This window comes from Microtus pennsylvanicus, chromosome 22 (assembly GCF_037038515.1).
Source record: "Microtus pennsylvanicus isolate mMicPen1 chromosome 22, mMicPen1.hap1, whole genome shotgun sequence".
In the NCBI taxonomy this organism is placed as follows: domain Eukaryota; kingdom Metazoa; phylum Chordata; class Mammalia; order Rodentia; family Cricetidae; genus Microtus; species Microtus pennsylvanicus.
In genome coordinates, this window is record NC_134600.1 from 34,716,665 (window position 1) to 34,738,422 (window position 21,758).

Genomic DNA, 21,758 nt, shown 5'->3' on the forward strand with positions numbered 1-21,758 from the left:
TCCGTTCTCCTGCATCTGCCTAAAACTCCTATGAGCGACAGAAGAGAAACTGCTGCCCAGTATTTCGTACGATGTAAGACACTTCGAAATATCTTTGTTCAGATTCAAGATAGTTACAATGCTTAGATCCATGGTTTCTACCCCTCTTAAGTATAAGGGGCCAGTTGGTGCACACGCCTTTAATCTCAGCACTCAGGAAGCAGAGGCAGGTGGATCTTGTGAGTTCAAGGCCAGCCTGACCCTCCCGCAAAAGAATGAAGAACCATCTTTCTTTTAATTTTTTATTGATTCTTTGTGAGTTTCACACCACGCACCCCAATCCCACTTATTTCTCCGTCCTTCCCTGTCCTTCCTCCTCCATTGTAACCTCCCTTCAAAAGACAAATTTTTAAAAGCTAGAAATGAAAATTAAAAAGAACAATCACTTTGCTCCTCCATCTTGCCCGCTTCTCTATCAAATATCTGCTTGTCGTAGTAACACTGGGAGCAGCTGCAGTGTGTCACACCGGAGACCCTTTGTCCACTCAGCCTTCCTTGTAAATGTTCCTTGCCTTGAGTCATTGGGCTGGTGAGGAACCAAGGTGACTGATAAAATCCATGGTCAAAATCTACTGTGGAGATAAATGCAGTCTTCACCCCTCATCAAGGAAACTTCTCTTTGCAACCGACAGAGACCACTACAGAAAAGCACAGCTGACCACAGTGCAGAGTTGGAGAGCCTAGCCCTAGCCCCAATGACACATCTGCAGCACACTCCCACACCCGAGGCTCCGGGGACATTGCTGAAGGGGGTAGGGAGACCGTGGGAGCCAGAGGAGCAGGGAGTTTGCCGTGAGACTGTGTCTCCTAGTAACACCAGAAGCTACACCTATAAAGCCTCACCAACATGACTGCCCAAATAAGAGCTGAACAAAGATGATACACACCAACGGACATGCCAAACCGTGTGAGAGAAAGCCCACAAGGATGACAAACACCACGGACATACCAAACCGTGTGAGGGAAGGAAAGCCCTCAAGGCCTCAAAGAACTACTCTCAACTAAGCAAGTCTGGGAGCAGGGGAGATGATCCTCCCAGGGAAGAGGACACCAAACTGTTGTCTAGTGCCAAACGATCAGCCCTGGAAACATACATAAGAGTAGCATTATACAGACTGAACAGGTTGTATTTAGGAATAAATATACATATACTACAACTACATATAGGCATGCGTGCAATAATAGTGAAAGAGGTGGCCATGAAGGAGAAGGAGAGTGGGCAGGGGTATATGGCAGGGTTTGGGAGGAGGAAAAGGAAGGGAGAAATGTTGTAATATATTATAATCTCAAAAATAGAAAAAAAGAAAAAAATTTAAAATCTACTATGGTGATGTGGCGGGGTTCAATGGCAGAGCCGTTTGCTGGAGCATGGTGAGGCCATGGGTTCACAACAGGAGGAAGAATCCACTGTAAATTGAAAAAGACTAAAATGCATTTATATTTTACCATGATACTTAAAGAGAATATATATACATATATGTGTATTATGGAAAATATATACATTTTATATATACATATATAGGTGAATATATGGGTATTATGAAAAATGTGCACACAGGTAGGAAACAAATAACCTAATAGGTAATTAAGTTATTAATTTTTGTTATTAATAGATAATGCACTTTAAAGCATATCTGTAGAACTCAGGAAGCTGCTGCAGTATGATTTTCCCCTGGGCTATCCCTGTGAGAAAAACTTACCATCAAAAATAATATCAATGAGGCACAAGGAATTCCTGAACACTTCTGCCCTTAGCCACACAGCCAACAGCTGCCAGCTGAAAACTCACTGTTAAGTTAGGAGCATAGCCCCAGTCCCTAGGCCTAAGAGTGTATTGGTCTGGACTCCAAATCCCAGAATGCCAGGTCCTGACCCTCCCAGAGAGGGGTCAGGACCACTCCCACAGGGTATTTAAGTGGATTCCTAAAAGAGGATCACATGGTCACTTTTCTTCCTCTTGGTGGTTGAGTTCGAGGCTTCACGGTTCCCCCTCAGGACCACCCGAGAGCGCAGGAATCCCACTAAACCTGGATATTTCTTAATTTGGCTTGCTTTGATTTGGCTTGATTGGGAATTTGCGTCAGCAGAGAGCTCGCATCAGGAGAGCCGGGCGGTGGTGGTGCACGCCTTTAATCCCAGCACTCGGGAGGCAGAGGCAGGCGGATCTCTGTGAGCCTGGTCTACAGAGCTAGTTCCAGGACAGGCTCCAAAGCCACAGAGAAACCCTGTCTCGAAAAACCAAAAAAAAAAAAAAAAAGGAAAAATTCCTAACACTCACCTTGTTCCTGAGTCCCTTCAGGGTTTACTGAGTATGTCTCAGCGGGAGGGAGATTTTTTTTCCTTTCCCCGACCCAGAAGCCACTCTTGTTGGCTTTCTCCTGCTCCTTCATTTCAGAAACAAAATCTCCCAGACCCTGGAGTTACACAGAGCGTGTTCCCACCGCCGTGGGTCAAGCGCCATCAAACATAGATCTAGGGACTTAGCTGCTCTCCCAGTGTCCCTCCAACAAGCAGACAAAGAAAAAAAGAAACACAGGAAATCGGTCCTGACTGAACTCTGTATAATGGAACCCTCCCTTCACAACTCCGCCTCGACTCCCTCTTGTGGTGCCGTCGGCTAAAACCCCACCGGCAGGATAAAGGAAAAAGCCTCAGTTTAGACACAGGCCTCTCCCCTCTCCCCCTCCTGTTGAAAAGAAGATAATAAATTCAAGAGACTGAGAACAGAGCAGGGTTTAAATCCACAATTCAGCAGAAAAGGACACCAACATACACAAAAGGCCAGACCGCCACCCAGTAGCAGCTTCTAAAATCCTTGACAGTCCGCTATTCCCATCGGCAGGAGCAAACACCCTTCACGAACTGCAGAGACAGAGGAGGGCAGGAGACTGAACTGAGTTCTTAAAAGAAAACACCACGGGGGACTCACGTCTGTTTCCCAGCAACTTGTACGGCGGCTTAGAGCTGTGGGCATCTCCAGGTCCAGGGGAGCTACCCACTCATTCAGTCTTGGTGGGCACCAGACATGTACCTCTAGTTAGTTCCGGGGGAGCTAGCCCACTCTTACCACCGTGGTGGGCACCCGGCATGCAGAAAGTGCATACACATTCAGGTAAAACACCCCCACACAGAAAAACAAATCTTTTTTTTCTTAAGAAAATGGACCATAACAACCTCTTAAGCTGCCCTGACTCAGACCCTCCCTGACCTCTCTCACGAGAAGCTTGGCTACTTGCAGACTAAATACCCAAGGCACTCTTGGTTCCCACCACAGCTGCAAGCTAGATTTTAAAAGGTGGCTATTACCCAAAAAGCATCAAGGGACAGCGGCTGGATCCCTCCACTACATCTGCTTCCTGAACAGCTCTGCTGGAAGACCCATCTGTCCCTGGCGCTTTGATGTGCGGGGTCTACAGAGCCCAGGGGTTCTGCTTCCCCCATTCTGCAACCCATCCCATCCTCCATAGCCTGTGTCTAGAGGACATTTGCATCGGAAGTATTTGGATGGCAACCTACTTCCTCTGCTACCTAGGGCTCTGCATTTTTAGCAAGCTCCTTGAGAAATTCCCAGGCACAGAAGTCTGGGAGTTAGTGGGGTTTAATTCTGTGGGGATTAAGAAAGTTGGGGATCGGGTTAAGAAATATCGGACATTGCATGTTGCATTGTATTTCCGGGTTCTCCAGATCAAAAAAGCCGCTTTCCTAAAAACAGAAACCTAGTCAGATAGAGAGGCTAAGTTTCTGAGATGGCAGTATGGGCATATGGAGCGAACGGAGTGGGATGTTTGCTTTTTGCAGAGAATTATGACTGTTCATTTGCTCCTAATGGACAAGACCACACAACAAGGAGTTTAGACATCCATGGGTGGATGGCACACAGAAACATGCCAATGAGGGAGCATGACCAATGACTAAATAACTATTTCTCCCTGTCTGCTTGTTTTAAAGTGCTAGGGATGGAAGCCAGGGCCTTAGACCAGCTAAGCAAGAGCCGCAGAGCTGACTTCACAGTAGACATCAGCGGAAAGCTCTGGGAGACAGCTCAGCCGACAGGTGCTACTCGCTGTACAAGAACGAGGGCTTCCTCTTGTTTCCTGAAGTGGATAATGAGGCATGTATGTCTTAGGACCCACGTGAGTCTTAAATGTGTGAGACTCAGGAAAGCACAGTGTGATGACGAGGAAAGATCGTGACAGATTGTACGCCAAGCTAAATGGAGGAGCTCGAGCAGGAAAACGTGTTTAGGAAAGAGAGGGTCCTTCAGCAATGGTTCAGATGTACGGTAGTTAGCTGCCAGTATAGTTCTGGGTTGAGGGCGGCAGGGTAGGGATAGAGACAGACAAACGTGTGAGAACCAATCAAGGTTATCAGGTCAGATACCCAGAACGCAAGGTGACTATGTTAACAGCCTCATCGTAGTATAAAAGCAACTGCTTGAAGAGTGTTGCAATCAAAGCAACCCTCGGATGCTTGTATGGCCAGAAGAGAGTAGAGCATGTACGGGTGGGGAAGCCAGAAAAGCCAAGCCAGTAGGGCAGACCAAGTCGCCAATAGCCAAAGATGGATGCAGAAATCAGACAGGGTCACCCTGCGAAGACAAAGGAATTCTCCTCCAGACCCAGTCAATCACTGTCTCTTTTATTTCTGCTGCAATAATAGAGTATCATGGACTGGATGAGTTACAAAGCTTCTACTCTATGGCTTAGAGTCTGCAGCTGGAAAGTCCAGGAGCATGGAGCCAGCACTTAGTGAGGCCCTCGGTGCTGAGTCACACACAGCATGCCCCAGGCCAGAGGGGACTGGGGAAGCTGGCTTGGCTTGTGTACCAGTCTATCCTGTGGTAACCCACTCCTTCCGGTGAGATCACCATCAGTCCACCTGTGAGGCTGATGCTCCCTGACCACAGCTGCTCCGACAAGCGCCGCTGCCTCTCCACAGCGCTGCACTGGGAGCCGACATTCTAACAGGTGAGCCCTGTGGGGACACAAACCAGGGTCATTTGCCGTGAAAGCCTCGTCCTGGTGCTCCTTGTCCACGCCATGTGCTCGCCCTACAGAACTGGCTATCGGGAGAGCTCTTATCTATCCGGAAACGTTTTGTTCATCTAGAAACACAGAAATACATCTTTTAAACAGACAATAGAACAAACAGTCCAGATGTCTGCACCCTTTGAAAAGAAAGAAAAGGAGGTTGCTTTAAAGAGAAAAGACGCAGCTTGAGAATCAGAGTCCCAGAAAGCCCTGTACTTCGGGGGGGGGGGGGAATCTGAACACTGTTCACAACTTTTCCTGCCCCTTCTCCAAGCCTCAGGAAACAAAGCAAAGTGCCCCTCCCCCTGGAGATGTGGAGCACTGTGATGCTGCTTCAGGGTAGGTCCCATTCTGCAGTCCAATAGTGAGCCTTTGAATGAATCGGCCACGACTTGTCAGCATTTGAACAGACACCACCACTGTTTAACTTTAGAAGCTTTATCAACGCGAGTGTCCCAAGTGCTCTGTCTGTGCAGGAGGAACCCTGGGGAGAAGGGAACACCCCTTGGAACCAGCAGGAGAGGTCTCATCTGCGCCAGAATCTGCCTGTTACACAGCATGAGGGGCTCTCTCTGAGCCCGAGTCTGCCTGTGTTATTCAGCTGGTTTGAAACTTACAGCATTGAGCGACTCTGCTGCCTCGGTCTCCTGAGGAACCAGGACTACAGGAATATCGCACGCCCAGTACAGACTGGGCAGCTTGAATTGCACAGACATAAGAGACCACAACAACCATTTGAACACCAGCACACCGTTCCCCCAGTGGAGGGATCATCATCTGTGGCTACCCCTAGGTAAAGAACCACTTCAGAAGGAAAGAATTGGCAGCGTTTTGTATCTTTAGTGTGGATTCATCTTAGAACGACCTCTGGAAACTGGGGCTGGCTGGACTAGGAACTCAGTAAAGATTTGCCCCCCACAGCCGAGAAGCTATAAACGCCTTACCCAAAGGCCCAGCAAACTAAGTCAGTGAAGCAGTCCCTGCTCTCCCAAATCAGCAAGCTGTCCCTCGCCACATACAAATTCCTGATTCCCGCATTCTTGGTAAATGTTTATTCTTTGTTCCAAGGCAGGGTTTTGGGAGGTTCCCCAGGCTGGTCTCCTGGGCTCAAGGAGGTTGAAAGTACAAACCCACTGTGCCTCTCCTTTGCACCCCGTAAGACAAACACCCAATAACAGGATCCATGTGGCTTCTAAATAAATGTGTTTTTTTAAATACAAACTGACAACTGAATCTTGAAAGAAATGTAGGCCATAAAAACTTTATCAAGGGGCTGGAGAGATGGCTCAGAGGTTAAGAGCATTGCCTGCTCTTCCAAAGGTCCTGAGTTCAATTCCCAGCAACCACATGGTGGCTCACAACCATCTGTAACGGGGTCTGGTGCCCTCTTCTGGCCTGCAGGCATACACACAGACAGGATATTGTATACATAATAAATAAATATTTTAAAAAAAAACTTTATCAAAAAAGCAAACAAAAAAACCACAAGAAAAATTCAAGAGGCTTCAGTCGTGATTTGTAAGTGAAGCTCGCCCTCTGCTGGTCAGAGCCAGCTCTGCAGGCTCCTATCGTTTCCCTAGCTACTAAACTGAAACCCAACCTCACCATTTAAAATGTAATTTCTTACTCTGATACAATTGCTATGTCTATTTGTTTAATAATTTTGTAGACAGTGTATCCATAACACACAGCTCATCTTTGATCTCTTTGGAGCTGGCCTGTTTGCCAGGAGCTAACACACCTACCTCTCTATCAAGTAGAAACAGAAATACAGACGTATGTCGAATTTTTTTTTTAATGTACCCAAATCCTTCTAAGAGGGCATGCATCATTGCATGGACTCCTATTTTAATAATTTCTTTAAAAATATGAATGCCTTCCAGGAGTACTTCCAAAGGACAGACAGTGAGGTGAGACACAGTGTGTGCAGTGTCTGTATTCTGAGAGGAAAGATGACTGTAGTGAGCCAGAAGAATCACATGGATTCATGTTTCCAAAACTTTCTTGTAGGTACAGCCCTCAAGTGTTGCCATTACATATTTTTTCTAATTTGAGTTTCTAAAATACATAGTTCCTGGACCATAAAGTAATTTCTACACAGTAAACATCTTATTGCCCAGACTTCTAAGTATCTACTTACTCCATCTATCTAAAACACAAAGCAAACACATGAATAGCTAGCTCTGGATTGAGGAGACGGCCGAGAGGATAAAGCACTTGCCTCGCAAGCTTGAGGGACTGAGTTTGAATCCCCAAAACCCATGTAAAGTCAGGCGAAGAGCACACATAGGCGAATGGCCCTGGGATGCGGGGTGAAGGCAGGAGAATCCCTGAAACTCACGGGCCAACAAGCCTGGCATCAAAGAACAAAGAAGCCCTCTTTCAAAGAAGGTAGAAGCCAAGGACTGACCGTCAGCTTTCCACTCATGTACCAGGACATGCGTGTGCCACCCCTCACACACACAAACAAACACAGCCAAAACGTTTAAAATACTCAGCTCCAAGGTCTTTTAAAAAGGCTATTACTATATCTTACGTTAATCTCTTTTGTGTAGACAACATACTTAGATGGCAAGGATAGATTCTACTGATGGGAAAGACTTGCTTGCTGCAGGCATGATCACCTGCGCACGCGTGCGCACACACACACACACACAGAGAGAGAGAGAGAGAGAGAGAGAGAGAGAGAGAGAGAGAGAGAGAGAGAAAGGGGGGGGGGTTTCTTCCTGAAAGAATTATATTACTTTTTATTCACATGCTTTTAACATTTATGTACTCATTGGTTGACTGACCATTTACTTGCTATGTGTGTGCATGCTTGAACTCTGGCCTCCACATGAGTGCATGCATCCTAGTGCAAATACAGGTAAGACATCAGAGAGTAGCAAAATCCCACAGGAGAAAAGAATCTGCTTTCATGAACTGACAAAACTAAGCACAAGACCCCTACTGCACCTGCTTGATGCATGAGCAGAGGTGAAAGCCTTCTCAGGATAAACTCTGGAGCCTGCCCCTATTTAACATGTTAACAAATACTTCAAAATTACCACCCGAAAGGAAGGACTGTGCCAAACTGCTCTTTCTTCCCTTAGAGTTCCTCTGCTCTCCCCAAGAAGTTATTTGCTGGAAAATCCACTGCATCACCCACAACCAACAGCAACTATTTATTTACAGACAAAATAGAAGTTGCCAGATTTTCTCAGCTCCCTGCACACAGGAGAATAAAACCTTGTATCCAGAACCACACTGTACTCCCGAGGCAGGGCAGAATGGGGGACCTGTGGTGATTGGGGGCGCTAGAGAGGGAAGCCCTACTCCTGCAGCTCTGATCTGCTCTCGCGGCCAGAAGGAACCTACCGGACCACACAGGGAATATATGTTTTTCCCAACGGTATCCTGATAAAGGCGGGAAGGAAACTGGACTCACTTAGGGCTAGATGATGTCCTTCCAAACAACCCAGTGGAGGATGCCAAGGCCAGAGATTAGGCTGTGCTTGCATAAGGCCACAAGGATGCACAGCCTTGAACTTCTGGTCTCCCCTCTTCCAGAGCCAAATAAAACCACTCATAAATCCACCACACAACTGAGAAAAAAAATTTACTTAGTTACTGAAAGAAAAAGACACTTCAACTTTAGGTAATGTTAGAAAAAAAGATGTATGTGGTGGGTTACCAATACTTAAAGATGGAACTTTGAAAGCCACAAGAAAAAGAAAAAGGTATACATATAACCCCACTGTGAAGACACTTAAACTGAGGGCCTCTCCCTTCCAACGCCACCATTGTCCGATCGGGTGTGTTTTACTCTCTATTACAACACCGCTGTTTTCGCTTTTAATAAATCCAGTTTTGCTTCATACAGATGTACCCTGAAACTCATTTCTTTGCTGAAACCGGGACCCCAGGTTCTGCTGCGTGGTGAGCTCTAAAAAGCTGTGTCAATGGCGGTGACTCTTCTTCCCTCCTGCTGGAAGCGGGGCTAGGCAACCCTTGTTCTAGGCTCGCCGCCCACGTCTTGCTCAAGATGCTCTTTATAACACCACTGTGCGTCTGACACGCCTGCCCTTGCTCCGAGGTTCCCAACCAGGGCCCTGTGCTCTCTCTCGCGGGCGAATGTCACTTTTTTCTCGCCTTTCTTCTCATTCCCACGCCTGCGTTAGCCATCCTCACCCTCCGGTCTTCTCTAACCTTTCCCTCCCTCTCGAGTTACCCAAATCCCGCTCCTTTCGAGGGCAGCCCTAGGAATCTCCTCGTCCCTCCCGGGCATCTCCCCGTGTCCTGTGTGTGTAAAGGCTCCGTGGCTCCAGTACCTCACAGATCTGAGGGATGTATTTGTCCCTGAAGTAGTTCCTCAGTTTAGGGGTGGCACAGCGCAGTGAAGACATGGCCGGAGGCCGGCCTGAGGTGCCGCGGTCGGCTGAGCCAGCCGGCCGCGTCCGCGCGTTGCTCGGCAACCACGCGAGGGGGCGGGGAGCCGTGCAGTCTCCGCCAATCAGGAGACGGGAAAAAGAGAACCTTAGGGGAGGGGGCGGGGCAGAGTGCGAGGGGGCGGGGCGAGAAGGGAGGGGCGTGGTGTAGCTGGGCGGGGCAGAATGGGAAGGGACGGGGCGGGGAGGTCGTAGCTGGGCGGGGCAGAGGGCGAAGGGGCGGGGCGGGACGAGGAGGGGCAGGGCGGTCATAGCTGGGCGGGGCTAGAAGCCAGCCTCGCGTGGGGCGGTCTGGGTACGAGAAGGAGCTGCAACTGCGACCGCGGAGGGGGCGGGGCAGATTGAGAAGGAGCGGGGCGAGGAGGGGAGGGGCGAGTTGTAGATGGGCGGGGCAGAGCAAGAAGGGGCGGGGCGAGGATGGGCGAGGCGGCCACAGCTGGGCGGGGCAGAATGAAAATGGGCGGGGCTAATATGAAGGGGCGGGGCTAGAGGCGAGCCTCGCGCGTAGCGGTCGGGGTACGGGAAGGAGCTGCAGCTACGACCGCGGCTCTGTGCATCCCGCCCTCCCGGTGCAAGGCTCTGAGGCGCCGGGTGGGTGGGCTTCCGAGTTTAGCAGAGCGACTTCCGGGAGGCGGAGCCTCAGCCCGGTTTCCTCTCTCCGGACCCGAGTTGGTCCCGGCATCCCGGTTCCCCGCAGCTCGGCGGCTGCAGCAGCATGGGAGGTGTACGGGACGCGGGCTGGGTGGCGGCGGGGCTGGTCCTGGGCGCCGGCGCCTGCTACTGCATCTACTGGCTGACTCGGGGCCCGCGGCGAGCACGTCGCCGCCTGCGCCCCTCGCGGTCTGCAGGTGAGGCGATGGGCGGGCCACAGGCTCGGGGCTGCAGGGCCACTCCGAGCTGCGTGGGCCGGGGGTGCCCTGGGCGCTCACGGGTCCCTGTGTCGCATGGGAGGACGTGGAGGAAGGCTGAAGGTTGCCTTGCGTGGGTCCGGAGCCGCTTCCCTGCCCCCACTTCTTTGTTTAAAATAAGAGCTGAAAACGTTGCCCCGAGTTTTCTGTTGTTTCCTCGGGCTTCACAGGAGAGAACTAAGGTTTCTCCAAGCCATGTAGGTTGCCTATTACTTTAAAATTTGTACTGGGCCATTGTGTTACCAAAGAGATGTCCCTGGCTGCGAGTATGTCACTGCTGGGCCTCAGGCCTAGGCTGAAACTTAGCGTGTAGCCCAGGGAAAAAGGGATCCCTGCTGTGCAATTCTGCTGGCTCCTGCCCTGGGGAGGAACCTTGAAGCCATCCTCAGCATCCTGAAACTCGGACTTGTAGGTTCAGTCCTATGGTGATTGGGACATTGTCCAACAATTTGCTACGCATTCTAAAGGGGTCTTTTAGGTCCGGAAAACAATTTGAAATAAAATCTGCCGACCAAAAACCCTGCCTTCCTCAGGGGTAGAGAAATGTATTTTTTAAAATTTATTTATTTATTACGTATACAATATTCTGTCTGTTTGTATGCCTGCAGGCCAGAAAAAGGCACCAGACCTCATTACAGATGGTTGTAAGCCACCATGTGGTTGCTGGGAATTGAACTCAGGACCTTTGGAATAGCAGGCATTGCTCTTAATCGCTGAACCATCTCTCCAGCCCCGAAATGTTTTTTTTAATTGAGTAACTATTTTACTGGCACCATTACATGTAATCTGCTAATGCCATTCTAAAGGCAGAATTCTCACCTCTGGGCATATGCAAATTAAGTTGCCCTTAAAAAGCAGAACACCTCATTGATGACTTTTAATGACCTTCATGTGGCTTTCTTCTTATGTAGAAGACTTAACCGATGGTCCCTATGATGCGGTCCTAAATGCTGAACAACTTGAGAAACTCCTATACCTGCTGGAGTCAACCGATGATCCTATAATTGTTGAGAAAGCCTTGGTCACCCTGGGCAATAATGCAGCCTTCTCAACCAATCAAGTAAGTCTCCTCTTTCCCACTGCAGTTGTGGTTCTGGGCATTCAGCTCTCGGTATGTCTGTACCTCACTTACGCTGACAACATTATCGGCTCTTTTTTTTTTTTCTTCATAAAAATCACACCCAAATAATGAAATTACAGGAAGTAATCTCTGAGAAGCTGGATGCCAGCATCGCTGTAAGAGCTGGGTAATAGCATCATAATAGTTCCTAGCCAACAAAAAGCAGAGTTTGCATAAAATAGTAAAAGCACCTTACATTTAAGTATGTGTTTTCATTGGATAACCGACATCACTAGAGTGGTCTGTTGTAGGTGATCGATCTCTCAGCCAGTGATAACCACCAAGGCAGTGTAAATGGCTAAGACTATAGAGTTTAACATGAATGCTTTCTCCCTTCCCCCTCAGGGAACAAGTAAAAACAATTTGGGTTTTTTTTTTTTCAACAATGCTTTTGTTAACATTGTCATCAATACAGATTTATTTTGAGCTAAAAAAAGAGTTTTGAATGTTTTGCCATTAAAAAGTGATACACATTTGAGGAAATAAATAGGCATTTAAGGTGATTGTGCAACCTATACATGTATCAATATACAAACTGCTCCATTAATATATATATATGTTCTGTGTGTGTCAGTTAGAATAAAGGAAGATAGATAAATAAAGTGCACTGGCCACATGGAAAACCAGGCATGGTGCCACACACTTGTAATCCTGCCACTGGGGAAGCAGTGACAGGGAATCCGTGGAGCTCAGGTTCTATTCTCGGCATACAAAGGGGCTTCCCACATCACTGGCCCCAACCGATCCCAAAGACCCAGATAATAAACATTGTTTCTCAACCAATAAACATAGTTACTTTTGACTTCTGTGTTTACTGCTTTCAGCAGGGACACACATGCTTTATCCTGGTTTAGGGGCAAGAATGTATATAACTTAAGACTTATATACATTATAAGTGCGTTAGTTCAGGTTGTAAAACTAACAACCAACTATTCCATGGGAAATCCAAGGCAAGATTGGTAGTTACATTATTCTCTTAAAGGCAGGTAAAACAAACAGTTTAAGTACACACTAGGCTAGCAGACTTAAGTGACTTCAAGGTTTATTATTAACTTTGGCTATGAGGTCCAGCAAAAATTCCAGTCTTGGAATATAAGAGATATTTCAGAATATTACATCTCCACACTTGTTGAGTCCCAGCCAATGAAAGAAATGTCTCAAAAAAAAAAAAAGTGAATGACATTTTGAGGAATGGCCTCTGCACATGCACACTCACATAAAGACTGTTTCTGAACAGGAAGGTTTGTGTATGAATATACAAATAACATTTCTCTACAAGTGATTTATTTTAGTTGCATTTCTGTGTGCGTGAAGTTCAGCAAAATGTTGCATATTGAAGTTATGGTCAATTTTTTCCCTCTCTCTTAGGCTATTATTCGTGAGTTGGGTGGTATCCCAATCGTTGCAAACAAAATCAACTCTCCGAACCAGAGTATTAAGGAGAAAGCATTAAATGCACTAAATAACCTGAGTGTGAATGTTGAGAATCAAGTCAAGATAAAGGTAAGTTGTCTGAAATAAAAACACATGGGGTTGTCTACACAAAAGAGGAAGTAATTAGTGGGCGGTGAGGACAGTCACAGCGTGAGGGACTCTCAGCTCAGATCTCCTGTGAGGACAGTCACAGCGTGAGGGACTCTCAGCTCAGATCTCCTGTGAGGACAGTCACAGCATGAGGGACTCTCAGCTCAGATCTCCTGTGAGGACAGTCACAGCGTGAGGGACTCTCAGCTCAGATCTCCTGTGCACCTGTCCGTCCCGCCTACCCTCACCATCAGCTGCAGAAGCCGATACTTATCTCAGAGGAAGGAGAAAGCTGGCTTACACGTGGAATGTAGAACTTGAAAATGTGACCTCTGGGGACACATTTGGAGTGTCTCACAAAAGTTAGTACAGGTGTGTTGGGCGGTCAGTTGATCGTTTCTTAGAGCTTAAATCAGACATTTTCTTACAGTTTGACAGCATTCAGATTTAGTGATGATTTTTCCCGTCTGGAAACTCATGCATGATATTGAATACTGCCAGTGCTTCATGGCTTTTTGCAGTGGTGAATAGTATAGAAACTCACATCCCTGCATCTCCAGAAATACGGAAGTTAATTTTGCTCTGCTTGCTTTTGATTCTCAGCAGAACGCCAGGTCATTAACAAAGGCAGCTTAGCTAGAATGGTCACCAGAGTCGGAGGGCCTGACATAAATGTCCCGTTCTGAAGATCCAGTTCCTGAGCTCTGCTCTGCCCTGCAGAAAAGCAGCATTCAGGTCCTGGAGCGCCCGAGGTGCTCAGTCGCTCTCTCCTGCCTGCAGGTGTATGTCCAGCGAGTCTGCGAAGATGTCTTTGCGGACCCCCTGAACTCTGCCGTGCAGCTGGCCGGGCTGAGGCTGCTCACGAACATGACTGTCACCAACAATTACCAGCATCTGCTCAGCAGCTATATCACCGGCCTGCTCCACCTGCTGCTTACCGGGAACGGAAGCACCAAGGTAGGGAGCGCAGCGGTCGGTCCTGTGGGCCAGAGAGCCGCTGCGCCAAGCTCAGGAGACTGCATTTCCCGTCTACGTGCAGTGGCGTAAACTTCTTATCCCAACACTCAGGGGTGCGGAGGCAGGCGGAGCTCTGGGAGTGCTACCTAGTCTACAATATGAGTTTCGGGGGGGGGGGGGAAGATTGGGATCCCAGACTGTGTATTTCATCCCTGTGAGGTTCCCCTAAAAAGTTAGTGGTGCCTTTAATCTCAGCACTTGAGAATGAGACAGGTGGATCTGTGTGGATTCATGGCCAACCTGATCTGTAGAGCAGATTCTAACAGGCAGGGCCACATAAAGAAACCCCGTATCCAAAAGATAAGAGTGTAGTCCACTCAAAGGTGTATGAAAAATCCTCATAGACGCCCAAGAAAGCCTTTTGTCTCCTCGCCCAGAATCGCAGATCATGTGAAGCTCTTGTTCTGTGTCTTGGGCGATCATTTGATTTTCTGAGAATCAGGAAAATCATGTTCTGGGACCCCTGTCGTCCTTTAACTAGAAACAGGAACCGCGTAAAGGACTCTAAGAAATAGTGACGTAAGCTGCAGCTCTTACCTCAGTGCTGACAGTTTTTTAAATCAGCATACAAAGTAATGGGTTTTATTGTCTGTTTTTATGTATAGTTTTTTGTTACTCCTTGTCTTAGGGTTTCTGTTGCTGTGAAGAGACACCATGGCCACTCCAACTCTTATCAAAAAGAAAACACTTTATTGGGGTGGCTCTCGTACAGTTCAGAGGTTCAGTCTATCATCATGTTGGGGAGCATGCAGACATGGTGCTGGCTACATCTTGATCAGAAGGCAGCAGGAAGTGGACTCACACTGAGCCTACCTATGCTGAGTATGGAAAACTCCCAAAGCCCGCCCCCGTAATGACACACTTCCTCCACAAGGCCACGCCTCCTAATAGTGCTGCTCCCTGAGATCATGGGGCCAGTTATATTCAAACTACCACATTCCACTCCCTGGCCCCCATAAGTTTTTAATATCATAGTACAAAATGCATTTATTCCAACTTCAAAAGTCTTCGTTGTCTAGTACAGTCTCAACAGTGTTTAAAAGTACAGAGTTGAAAGTCTCTTCTGGGATTCGTGAAGTCTCTTAACTGTAATTCCCTATAAAATCAAAATCAAAACACAGATCACACACTTCCAACACATAATGGCACAGGATATATATTACCATCCCTAGACACAGGGAAGGGAGCACAGTGAGGAAAGTCAGACCGAAAACCAGCCGGGGAATTCCACACTCTGCGTCTCCACGTCTGAGGGTCTCTAACTCTGCTCAGCTGTGTTGCCTGCGGCGCACTTACCTCTCTGGCGCTGGCTCCACTCCCTGGTTCCAGCTCTCCTTGGCGGGTATCCCAGAACGATGGCATCTCCAGCATCTTGGGGGCTCAGGACCTCGACCTTACAGTTTCACACAGTGGACACCCCTGACACTCGCCTGGCCTCCGTGGCTTTCCTTAGTTTCAAGGGGCAAAGAACACAGCCCCTTCTATGAACCCCGAGCTGCCGAGTTCTGCTCCTCACGGGGCTGGACGTGGCCCCTTGTTCAACTACCATCTTCACCAGCTTTCTCTCCTTCACCACCTAAGTTTGGCTGTCGTGAAACTCGCTCTGTAGACCAGGCTGGCCTCAAACTCAGAGATCCGCCAGCCTCTGCCTCCTCAGTGCTGGGATTGAAGGTGAGCACCACCACACCTGGGAGTTCTAGGCTTCTTTAGTTCCTTTTCACAGCTGAAAACTTAACTGGGTAGGATCCTGCCCTGAGATCACCACTCCCTTTATCCCATTTTTTAATCTGTTTATCTCCTTGAACACAGGATCCAGCTCCATCCCACTTCCTGGTGCCCCTTTTCTCAGTCCGCACGTTTTGTATTCTTCCTTGCTCAGCTTGCTCCTTTTCTTTATAAATCTTCATAACCACACAACAGGGTCTGTACTCGGCTGTTTTGAGAGTTCCTCTACCTATGGAATTAATTCAAAATTCTTCGCCTTAGCCTCAGGCAAACTGTTCAGACAAGCCACCATCTTCACCAAAATATCACAGGACCGATCTCTAGGCAATATATTAAGCTCCTGAGGTGGCCCCCACAGTTCACGGTATCCAGCACCACCGTCTTCCATGCTGCTACTAGAACGGTCCACTAAGCAGTGCGTAAAGCATCCTGCTCCTTTCCAAACCCAGATGAGTATCTGACGTCATTTTGGGGCTACCAGGGTATAATTACAGAAGAGCCGCACTGTAGCCCAGGGTTTCTGAGGTGTTGTGTGTGGGTGGTCCCAGACACGCACAGGCGTTCAGAATTAAACCCTTGGCAGTACTGCTGCGGCCCCGGCTGGCTCCAGCCCGGGAAAGCGCCTTCCCCCTGTGCTGTGACTGCTATGTTCAAAAAAACTCTCCCTTGACTGTCTCTGCAGCTTCTTTACCCAGAACCCAGGAGGAACTCTTAGTTCAGAGCCAAGCTCTGGACCTGTGTATATCGGTCTCAGATCTGGCCAGTAAAATTTACCACTTTGTGAGCGATGACTCACATCGGGTTGTTTTGTTTTGTTTTGTTTTGTTGGGGGGGGGTTGTTTGTTTGTTTGTTTGGTTGGGTTTTTTTGTGGGGGTTTTTTTTTTCCATTGCATTGCCAAGAATTTTTCTAGGGTAGAAAATTAAAGTTTTGATGGGAACCTGGTCATCATGGCATTGTTTCTCCATAAAAGCTGAGTATGAGCATGAAGTTCTAGCTGGAAAATGCGTCTTGGCATAGCCGTCCATTTGTATGTGTCGGTCATGGATGTTCCCTCGGTAGGTGTCCAGCAGAGGGACTTCTACAGGTCTCTTTATAGTGGACTTCTCACTGCGCTGCGTGATCTGTGTTTGCACCCTGACTCACAGCAAAGACAGATACTGTGAAGTGCTGCCTGTACTGACCAGAGAGCCTACAACCTAAATGTCCTGGATAACCACAAGGTGGTGTAGGGGGCAAGAAAGGAAAAGAGCGGAGCTTGAAACTGTAGTGCATGAATGTGCTTAACCTGTAGAGGGCAGCACTGTCCCTCTCAGGCTCACGGTGATCTGTTGAGCAGCTTCTGTTGCGGTTCCCCTGCCGCAGCTGCACTGACTTACAGCCGGGCGCTGTTCCTGGTGTTGCCAGCCTGTGTCAGCTAAGAGCTGTCAGCTAAGATCCTGCGGCAGCTCACAGGGAGTGCACTACAGGGGCAGAGGTCACTCTTGCTTCTCGGCAGCGATCCCCACGTTGGGGCAGGAGGGCCAGGGGCATAGACTCCTGTTTTCACCTTGTTCTCTTCTGCAGTTTGACATTTGATTGTGATTTTGCATTAATTTTACAAATTTTTAATTTGGGGGGGGGGAGGAAGGTTTGTTTTCGGAGACAGGGTTTCTCTGTGTAGCCCTGACTGTCCTGGATCCTGCTCTGTGGAGCCGGCTGGCCTTGAACTCACACGGATCCACCTGCCTCTGCCTCCCCACACTGGGACTAAAGACACACACCTCCCCACCCACCTGGTCAAACTGAGGTTAAGCGAAGTTTATCACCCTCTCCTTATGAACACCTCTACATGTGATCACAGGAATTGTAGGCATACAGCGCACTGGAAACTTCCTTTTTTCTTTGTTTCCCTGTATTTGGAATGTTCTCAGGCTAAGGGAGACCTTAGGGATCCCAAGTTGGATCCCACCACCCTCTCCCCAGAGTCCCAAAGTCAGTGTGTGCCGCCTGTCTAACAAGTTAGAAAAAGCACACCTAGGTTCCTTCCTGGATCTGGTGAAAGTAGATTTGTTCTTTCCTGGTTTTAGTGCCCTCCTCCTCCTCCTCACTTTAATTTCAATGGTCTTGTAGAAAGTGTGGATTCATGTTTTTCAAAGGGACATTCTGAGGCTGGAGAGACGGCTCAGCACTTAGGAGCATGTGTTGCTCTTGCAGAGGTCTCAGTACCAAGCATCCACACAACCATTGCTAACTCCAGAGGCTCCGTTGCCCCCTTCTGACCCCTGCAGGTACTGCACACACATGGTGCATATACATACACCATGTATGTATATTTATGCACATAAAACGAGTCTAAGGATTTTTTTTTTTTTTTGGTTTTTCAAGACAGGATTTCTCTGTAGTTTTTGGTGCCCATCCTGGAACTAGCTCTTGTAGACCAGGCTGGCCTCGAACTCCCAGAGATCCGCCTGCCTCTGCCTCCCGAGTGCTGGGATTAAAGGCGTGTGCCACCATCGCCTGGCGAGTCTAAGGATTTTTAAAACATTCTATTTAATTTCTGACTGTTCAAAAATACGTAATAAGAATGCCAGCACTTTAATTAGCCTTTAGACCACTTTCATATTGCTTCCTAATTAAGTGATCATAAAGTATTTTTCACATTTTAAAAAGATAACCTCCAACAGTTCTGGGTTCAGGTGAGGACCCGGTCTCAATGTCTGAGGTGAAGTGCGATCACAGACACCTCTGCCTCTGCCTCTGCCTCCTCATGCACACACGTGTGTATGTGTGCACACAAGCACAGACTCGGAAAGAAAGGAGGTGACTGAACACATACCAGACTTACGGTATTGGGAGACATTTGCTGAGCTCTTCCTGCCTCCCCAGCAGCTGAGACAGAAGTGAGGTAGCTGCTCTCAAAGAGGTGCCAGGGGTCAGAGGAGCCGAGAGGAGACTTCACAGAGAGAGTTGCATCAGGCTTGGAGGTGCAGGCGGGAGTTTGTGGAGTGTCGGGGAGTTAGAAGACAGCACCCCAGGAAGAGGGTTGTACTTGCTGATCCAGTAAACCCAGCCTTCTTGCCGGCAGGTCCAGGTGTTGAAGCTGCTTTTGAATTTGTCTGAGAACCCAGATATGACAGAGGGGCTGCTGAGTGCCCAGGTGAGTAGATCACCTGCCAGTTTGTGCATGGACACACACACACAGATTGGACGGATGGAGCTAGGAAGGTCTGCCCAGAAACGCTCACACTGTGGGGTTGGTTTACCGTTCCTCCTATATATTAATTTGTGTTTACTGAAACAAGCATATTTTACTTTCTAAAACTATCTTTAAAAACCCTCTGCATCAACACTGACTCTTCCATCGCTGCTCCATTTGCAGTCCACAGTATCCTTGCGTCTGTAAATCTGGTCTGGTTTGCGCACATCTGCCTCAGCATTTGCTGAGACAACAGTGTCGAGCCGCCCAACCGAGTGTGCTCGATGCTGGGCAGAGCGCACAGACCAGCAAGTACACAGTGCTTGTCCTCATGGAACTCAAACCCGTAACCAGCGAGCAGTCGCTGCAAAAGCAGGGCCGTCCACTCAGCCCTGGGCCCGCAATGTGGGGGCGGTGATACTGGTTGCACTGACGAGCGCTTACAGAAACTGCAGGGATCCTACAATGGTTGGATTTTCAAATGTCTGCTCTCTGGGGTCCCAAAGAAATCTTACCTTTTATCTAACAAGCACAACCTCATTTCATGTGTGACATGGGTCTAGAACCTGCACGGGTGTTAGTGAGCTAGCAGCCGGGGCTGCCTGCCCCAGACCAGACTTCTAAATGGAAACTAGTCAATGCTATTTTACAAAATGACACTCAGTGTTTCCTCTTTCAGGTGGACGCTTCCTTTCTTTCCCTGTATGATGGCCGAATAACAAGTGAGATTCTTCTCCGGGCTCTCACGCTGTTTCAGAACCTAAACAACTGCCTCAGGGTGGAAGGCTGCTCGGCTGCTCAGCCGCCCTTCGCCAAAGGCTCATTGTTTTCCCTGCTGTATGGAGAAGACTGTGCCCAGAAGATGAGGGCGTTAGCTCATCACCACGATGCGGATGTGAAAGAGAAGGCTTTGGCAATACTGCCGAAATTCTGACTGGTTGCTCCTACTGTTTCTCTCTCTCCCTCTCTGTCTCTCTCTGTGTGTGTTTTGTTTTTCAAGACAGGGTTTCTCTGTGTAACAGCCCTGACTGTCCTGGAACTTGCTCTGTAGACCAGGCTGGACTCTTAACTCACAGAGATCCACCTGCCTCTGCCTCCCTGAGTGCTGGGATGTTAAAGGTGTGCGCCACCACCACCCGACTGCTCATACTTTTTCTATGAGTGATGCAGTCCTAAGTCAGCACGCAGGGACTTATTTTCCACCTTTCTTTAAAAGGATGGTTTCAGCTGATGGAATTAAACAATAGAAGTCGCCTTTTCTTTCTAACACAGTTCAGGGTGAACAGCTGTAATCCAGCATGACTTTCAAAATTTGAAATTGGTTTGTTTTTTTTTTGTTTTTTTTTTTGAGACAGGCTTTCTCTGTGTAGCCATGACTCTCTTGGATCTCGTAGACCAGGCTGGCCTCGAATCCCCAGAAATCTCCTGCCTCTGCTTCCCAAGTGCTGGCACTAAAGGCGTGCGCCACTACAGCCTGGCAAAATTTTGAAATTTGGGATAGTTGAGATTTGGGGCAGTGTGGGGATTGGGTAGGATCTACAGGCGACATCTACAAATACTTAAGTCGGGAACAGTCAGGATGGGAGTCACTTCTGGGGCAGAGGTCTAGTTGGGTTCATGGACTAATTTGCTCTTCAGGTTTATTTTGGATAATTTTACTCTTATCAAGTGAATATGAGATTGAACTAGAGATATTTACTGGGATATCTGATGGCTCCCCCACATCGAGTCAGTGGCCTTTCTCTGTATAGTCCTGGCTCCTGGAAGTGATTGGCAGTTGCTCACGAGGCAGCCTGAGGTGCTGAGTGGAGACCAGTACTGCCACAGCGGGCTCTGGGCCGCGGTGATCCCCAGCTCCGCTCCACCTGCCCGCTCCACCTGCCCCCTCCACCTGCCCCCTGCCCCGTACCGCTCACAGGCCCCTCATCATCAGAGCTATTTCCTTCTCCAGGGAGCATGTTCTTAGCACCTACCCCAGTAAGGATGTGTCAGATGCTGGAGAACAATCCAGGTTTCCACCCCCAGGCAGCTGGCTCAACCAAGATGGGCCTGGGAGAGTCTGACTGGAGTCTATAGAAATACACCCTGAAATGATGTTTTTAAAAGCTGTTGTTAAACAATGTACTGTGGTCCTGTGTGTTTTGTAACAATGAGAAATGCATTTATACATAGAACATTTCTAGAATGATGCGTAAAACTTGTGATCACGGGACTGGGCGGTGGGCACACTGGATTTTTCTGTGTGTGCCCATTTCTACGGTTTGAATTTTTTACTGAGCCTAAATTATATAATAATTTTTAATAAAAAGAAAAATGCAAAGATGTACAAAATTTCCTTACTTGACTAAAATTAATATATATATGTCTTTTCTAAATTTTTTCAAACTTATTTGTGAGCGTTTTGCCTGCATGTATGTATGGGCACAAGGTCAGAAGGCATTGGAACTCTAGTAGATGGTTGTAGCTATCATATGGATGCTGGGAACTGAACCCAGGTCCTCCTAGCCACTGAGCCATTTCTCTGAGCCCTATAAACATTATCAGCTGTCTTTTCAGATAGTTAATATCTCAGGAGGTGTAAGTTTGATGTCTTTGAGTTCAGCCAGGTTCTTCCCTATGTGGGTCCATTGTGCCCTTGTGCTTGGCACTGAGTGTGCAAGCTGAACCTCCACTGTGTGTGTGTGTGTGTGTGTGTGTGTGTGTGTGTGTAAGAGAGAGCGTGTGAGTGCTTTAGGGGTGCTTCAGAATACACCTGTAAAGACTAGCGTGACTCAAGAGGTACAAATCCTCG

At 48.1% G+C, this 21,758-nt stretch overlaps 2 protein-coding genes across 2 annotated transcripts in view; one reads left to right on the top strand and one right to left on the bottom strand.

Annotated features, from left to right (window-relative positions):
* The window catches only part of Fbxl13 (F-box and leucine rich repeat protein 13), a 142,853-nt gene extending 133,361 nt beyond the window's left edge, over positions 1 to 9,492 (bottom strand). The window contains exon 1 of the mRNA XM_075956319.1: positions 9,380 to 9,492. Coding sequence (XP_075812434.1) covers positions 9,380 to 9,454 — 75 coding nt within the window. The 5' untranslated portion in view covers positions 9,455 to 9,492. The remainder of the gene's footprint in view (positions 1 to 9,379) is intronic.
* A 510-nt stretch (positions 9,493 to 10,002) lies between these two features.
* Positions 10,003 to 21,287, top strand: Armc10 (armadillo repeat containing 10). Its single transcript, XM_075956057.1, has 6 exons — positions 10,003 to 10,344; positions 11,316 to 11,464; positions 12,893 to 13,027; positions 13,829 to 14,005; positions 18,857 to 18,928; positions 19,647 to 21,287. The coding sequence occupies exons 1-6, from the start codon at positions 10,212 to 10,214 to the stop codon at positions 19,899 to 19,901; spliced, it is 921 nt and encodes a 306-aa protein (XP_075812172.1). The 5' UTR covers positions 10,003 to 10,211; the 3' UTR covers positions 19,902 to 21,287.
* Positions 21,288 to 21,758: the final 471 nt, after the last annotated feature.

What these genes read in the sequence shown, in the direction of transcription:
- Armc10 (XM_075956057.1), top strand. Translation starts at nt 10,212, where the DNA reads ATGGGAGGTGTACGGGACGCGGGCTGGGTGGCGGCGGGGCTGGTCCTG. An exon ending in GCGCCCCTCGCGGTCTGCAG is followed by an intron (nt 10,345 to 11,315) that starts GTGAGGCGATGG and finishes CTTCTTATGTAG; the next exon opens with AAGACTTAACCGATGGTCCC. An exon ending in AGGGGCTGCTGAGTGCCCAG is followed by an intron (nt 18,929 to 19,646) that starts GTGAGTAGATCA and finishes TTCCTCTTTCAG; the next exon opens with GTGGACGCTTCCTTTCTTTC.